This window comes from Equus caballus, unplaced genomic scaffold (genome assembly GCF_041296265.1).
Source record: "Equus caballus isolate H_3958 breed thoroughbred unplaced genomic scaffold, TB-T2T haplotype1-0000019, whole genome shotgun sequence".
NCBI classification, from domain to species: Eukaryota; Metazoa; Chordata; class Mammalia; order Perissodactyla; family Equidae; genus Equus; species Equus caballus.
Genome location: NW_027222392.1, coordinates 1878809 through 1884815, shown reverse-complemented (window position 1 = coordinate 1884815; position 6007 = coordinate 1878809). Strand labels below are relative to the sequence as shown.

The window sequence follows — 6007 nt, the reverse complement described above, 5'->3', positions numbered from 1 at the left end:
GGAGGGCCATGAAACTGGTGTTTTTCATGGGAGCGTCGTGATTAAAACAGTGTATTCAGGGGTAGAGCTCTTGGAGAAGGTGACATTTGGGAAAAGACTGGACTTGAGAAAAGAATATGGAATCAAGAGTTTGTGACTCTACATAGAGCTGGTGCCCACTCAATATTATGATTATTATCACCTGATTCAAACAAATAAATGCACATATTCTTGAACATGCACACTTAAAGCTGGTTGAGAGTCCTTAGACTTTCATGGCAAATTATGCATCACTAGCTCTCTTTTATTACGCAGATATATGGAAATGAGCTTGAGGCTTCCTATACTTTTTATTCCTTTGCTCTTATTTATTTATATTTTTATTTTTTTAGATAATGGGAAAATTTATTATGGGACTTGAGAATCAGACTTACAGCAGCGACTTCATTTTGATGGGACTATTCTTTTCTTCCAAAACAAATCTGCTTTTCTTTTCCTTTATATTGATTATGTTTATTATGACTGTAGCACAAAATACAGTCATGATTCTCCTTATCCACAGAGACCCACCGCTTCATACTCCAATGTATTTCCTGCTCAGCCATCTCTCTTATATGGATATCTTGCATATTTCCAATATTGTTCCCAAAATGGTCACTAACTTTATGTTATGCAGCAGAACTATTTCTTTTGCTGGTTGTGGCTTCCAGATATTTCTATCCATCACCCTCTTGGGTGGTGAGTGCCTTCTCCTGGCAGCAATGTCCTATGATTGCTATGTAGCCATCTGTCACCCACTGCGCTATCCCATTCTTATGAATGACTATGTCAGCAGTCTCATGGCTACAGGGTCCTGGCTTGTTGGGACTGTCAACTCCATAGTTCACACAGCTTACACACTCCAGCTTCCTTTCTGTGGCTCAAGAGCTATTGATCACTTTTTCTGTGAAGTCCCTGCAATGTTGAAATTGTCCTGTGTGGACACAACACACTGTGAACGAGGAGTTTATGTAAGTGGCATCATTTTTCTGCTCATCCCTTTTTCCCTAATCTTTGCTTCTTATGTCCAAGTTCTCCTTACTGTCCTCCAAAAGAAATCATCTGAAGCACAGAAAAAGCTGTTTTCCACCTGCTTTTTCCACATGATTGTGGTCATAATGTACTATGGTCCATTTATTTTCACATATATGGGACCTAAGTCATACCACACTCCAGGCCAGGATAAATTCCTGGCCATATTCTATACCATCGTCACTCCCACACTCAACCCAATTATCTACAGCTTTAGGAATAAAGATGTTTTGGGGGCAATGAAAAATATGCTTAAGGGGCTGGCCTGGTGGCTGAGTGGTTAAGTTCAGGTGATCTGCTGCAGGTGGCCCAGTGTTTCGTCAGCTGGAATCCTGGGCACGGGCATGGCACTGCTCATCAAACCACACTGAAGCAGTGTCCCACATGCCACAACTAGAACGACCCACAATGGAGAATATACAACGATGTACTGGTGGGCTTTGGGGAGAAAATGGAAAAAAATTTTAAAAAATCCTCAAAAAAATATGCTTAAAAATAACTTTATGCATAAAATAGAAACAAATGCTTGATCTGTGTGTTTTATGTATTTCTATATTCAATACCTAGAAGAAATCCATCATTAGTTTCTCCTGAGAAGAAAATTGAAGTCTCCATCTCTCTAAGTATGGAAAGAAGTGGATATCTCCAAACTTTTGATAAAGTTTTCACATGCGATTGCTTTGTAAATACATACCTCAGAGGATGTGCTCTTCCCTCTGAGATCCTAGTTACAATCACCCAAGATTCTTATACAAGGTAAATGATGACAAATGTCTTCTGGCTTATTCCCACCAAAATTTGAAAAATTTGTAAGAATTGTTTTTATTTTTAATACAGCTAGACAGAGGTTATACAACAAATGTATTTCCATAAAATTATCTCTAATTTTGTGAAATGTAGTAAAATTATACTTAAACATGACCAAGAGCTGGGCAGGTATCTAGGATGTCAATGTAAGTGGCTATAATAATATGAATATAATTATTTTATAATGGAGAGAATACTGTATTCATCAGGATATCTACCATGAAGAATACTGAATGCAGAACAAAAATGTCACTTGTCATGTTGTGTAGGTAAGTAGTGGTGTAAAGTCAGAGAGGAGGGGTCGCCCATGGGAGTCAACATAAGAAACAAGGTTTTAATTAACTTTTGACTTTGTTGCATTCTTCTTTGCATTGTTTCCTTTTATATTTTAGTAAAATGGAAATATGAGATCAGAGATAAATTTTTCTTTAATAAAATGAATTTTGTACCTTAGTAACCATCTTTCTATATATTTAGCCCACTGTAGTTACTACTTTTTCCTTTAAATAAAGATTGAATATGTAAAATGTTGAGTTGAGAGTTTCTATCCTATTAGCTTGCCTAGGATATTTTCATAACTCTTAAATTGAGTCATCTCCAAGGTCTACACTTAGTTTTTTCATTATACATAGTGTTGCTTCCTAATGTCTGCTTACTCCACACCCTTTTCCTCTTCTCTCTAGTGACCCATGACAAGATTAGATGCCCTTCCCCTTGAACAGAATGTAACCATGAGTATGTCTGTAACTATATCATGATGATATAATTCTCTAACTTTCTCATGGTGAATTTCTTGAGAAAGGGACTATGTATACATCCTTGTATTTCATATCTTGTAATATTTCCATCAGCAATTAAATGTGAGGCCTACCATCAATATGATTTAATTTTCCATTTAAAATTTGGTGTTTGGATTCCAAAAAGAGTATCCCATCCAAAACTGACATTCAATCATTTCATCAATGATGAAGTTTTCTTTCTGAGGATGCAGTTATAAGATGGGTTACAGGAAATTTAAAAAATATATTCAAAACTAAAGAATAGCACATACTATCTTTGCAGAAAATGAAAGTAAAACATATTTACTAATTTGATAGGAGTGTACTGATACATTTTATATACCAGTAAGTGCAAGATAGAATAAGAACTTTTATCTTCTCCATGAACTCTAACTTATATCACCTTCACTCACCATTTTTAAGAACTCTAACAAGGGGTGGACATGAATTCATAAAAATTGTGACAAAGGTTATTCCTGACCTTAGGACATTCCACAAGACCAACTTGCAACTATCCACAGAGAAGACAATATTGTGAGGACTCCAGAGCATGAAGGTGGAGATGAAGAACCACCCTGAACCACAGAGACAAAAAAAGATGACATTAGAAGAGTAGGACGAAAGTCTACACTCCAACCATTTTGTCCCTTCCCCCAGGCTGGTATGGCATCACACTGAGAGGACCCTTCTGGGCATATGATTTCCTCAGTAGTAAAAAGAAACCCAAAGTAGACATGTATTCTCCCCCACTATCATGGGTCTCTTATCAGCAGGCCCTTTCCACCCTATCTCATGAAGATCATGGAGGCAATCAGCAGGGGTTGACCACTGGATATCAGCTTGTGATGGAGAAGGGAAGTGATACCTCAAGTAGCACTTGGATCTTGTCAAACTGAATTCCTACTCACAGTGATGCATAAATATAAATCCTAACCAGTGGCTATGCACATTTGCAGAGAGAGATGGTAGCTCTGCCTGATGAAGCAAGTTGATTGGCATTTCTGCTTTATTTGGGTCTGCAAAGGTGAGCCTTTTGGGTCTTGAAGCCTGTTCTTCCACCCCATTGATTTATGGAAACTAATTCCAGCTCCAATTACTGCTGAGTGTATATTCCTGGCCCTACATGACAAAGAAGCCTGGTTGTAGCACTTGGAAAGCTGTGTAGCCCAGCAGCACTGGAAAAGCAGAGAGCCCAACCTATTGTACTTCCTGAATAAAGAGCCAGAATTGTGGCCCTGTCTATCCAGGGAATTTGGTGTGCAGCTCTGGCTGATTTAAGACCACAAACAAGAATTTGGAGCCTGTTCTGCCACTTAGCCCAGGACTGGAAGTTAATTCACAGCCCTATTTTATGTAGGGTACAGTCCTCAGCCCGGCTCCAACCAAGAAACCTGGCAGAGCACCCAGTAAGCTGCATGGCACAGTAACACTTGAGCAGAGAACCTGGCTATTGGTTATGGTCATCTGCAGAGCCAGTCTTGGGACCTTGTCTGGCCAGGGTGCTTGGTGCACTGTTATGCCTGATTCAGAACTTCAAACAGTGAGCTTTGCTTGATTTGGAGCCTGTTTACTACATCTCACCCAAGCAAGATAGCTAATTTAGAGTCTTTCTTACTGCTGATTGTATACCCAGCCCAGCCCCAAAAGGAAGCCTGACCAGAGAATCCAGGGAACTATGGTGCTCTTCCTAAAGCCACTTTCAGAAAGGGAATCTAGCCAGTGGACCTGTCAAGTTGCTTCCAGCCAGCAGTGTCCTCTCAACTCAAATCCTAGGCAGTAGCCTCACCTCAAAATATACCCTGACAGCAAGCTCCACTGGACAAAAAGTGCTACCAGATGACCCATGAAGAACCTCAAAAGCTGAGCTGACTTTAAAGGACTATTTCTGCCAAAACAAACATGTAAGTGTAAAAGTGGAGACTGCTGCTCAAATGCATAGATACCATTGTAAGGGGCCAAAGATCACAAAATAACTGCAAACATGAAATCATAAAAGGAAACTAATAAAGCTCCAATAACTGACCCTGAAAAAATACACATTTATAAACTGTCTGACAAAGAATTCAGAATAATGTTCTTAAAGAAGTTTGTTGAAGACAAGGACACACAGCCAACCAAACAATATTGAGAAAATAATATAGTGAAAAAAATGAGAAGTCCAAAAAAGGCAGAGAAATCATAAAAAAAGCAGAAATTATAGAACTGAAGAATACAATGACTGAACTGAAGAATTCAATAGAGAGCTTCAATATCTGACTCAACCATGCAGAAGAAATAAATCAATGACCTAGAAGACAGGGCTTTTAAAATTTTCCAGTCAGAAGAGCAAAAAGAAAAAGAAAGAAAAGTAGTGAAAAAAGCCCACTGAATGTACGGGATACTACAGAGAGAAACAATATCCACATCGTGGGAAACCCAGTAGGAGAAGAGAAAGTGAAAGGGATAGAACATATGTTTAAAGCAACAAGGGCTGACAACTTCCCAAACCTGGGGAGAGAAACGTACATCCAGATTCATAAGGCACAATGGCCCTAAATAAGTTGAACCCAAAAAGGGCTACACAGACACATTATAGGTCAATTGTCAAATTCAAAGAAAAAGAGAATATTTCTGGAAGCAGCAAGGAAAAGTGTCATGTCTTATATAATGTAACCCCCATAAGATTATTGGCGGATTTCTCATCAGAAACTTTTCAGGGCAGGAGAGAATGCGATGATATATTCAAAATGTTGAAAGAAAAAAACTTAATCAATAATACTATACTCTGCATAACTATCCTGCAGAAATGAAGATGAGAAAAAGATTTTCCTCACAAACAAATGCTCAGGGAATTTATTGTTGCTAGGGTTGCCAAAGAAGAAATTCTATAGGACGATCTTCTAGTAGAAATAAAAGTATTCCAATTAACATTGGAAAAGCATATGAAAATAGGTATTAAACTCCCTATTAAATATAAATATATGGTTGAAGTCAGATTTTCTAATATTTAAGTGGTGGCACATTATACACTAACAACTCTGCTTCAAAGTTAAAAAAACCTATTAAAACATAACAATGATTACAATAATATGTTATTGGATGCACAACATGCAAATATATGCACATTTTAATATCAATAATCTAAAATGTGAGGGGGAAATTAAAGTGTCAAGTTTTTGAATGCTATCAATTTTGAGTTATCAGCTTAAAAGAGAGTGCTATAAATATGTTTCATGTAAGCCTCATAGAACCACGAAGGAAAACACTTGCAGTGGTCATACAAAAGATTGTGACAATGAGTCAAAGCATACTACTACAAAAATCACAAAAAAAAGTACTGTAAGATAACAAGCAAGAAACAACAGATCTAATAGCCAAACAACAAGATGGAA

The 6007-nt window shown here is 37.7% G+C and overlaps 1 protein-coding gene across 1 annotated transcript; it reads left to right on the top strand.

Annotated features, from left to right (window-relative positions):
- Positions 1–389: 389 nt before the first annotated feature.
- On the top strand, positions 390–1580 carry LOC138922908 (olfactory receptor 2AJ1-like). Its single transcript, XM_070259341.1, has 2 exons — positions 390–1292; positions 1530–1580. Exons 1-2 carry the CDS (start codon positions 390–392, stop codon positions 1578–1580), a joined length of 954 nt encoding a protein of 317 aa, XP_070115442.1.
- The last annotated feature ends 4427 nt before the right edge of the window (positions 1581–6007 follow it).

Excerpts from the sequence above, each read along its gene's own strand:
- LOC138922908 (XM_070259341.1), top strand. The coding sequence starts at position 390 with ATGGGACTTGAGAATCAGACTTACAGCAGCGACTTCATTTTGATGGGA. Across the intron at positions 1,293-1,529 it reads AAGATGTTTTGGGGGCAATG|AAAAATATGCTTAAAAATAA; the intron begins AAAAATATGCTT and ends AAAAATCCTCAA.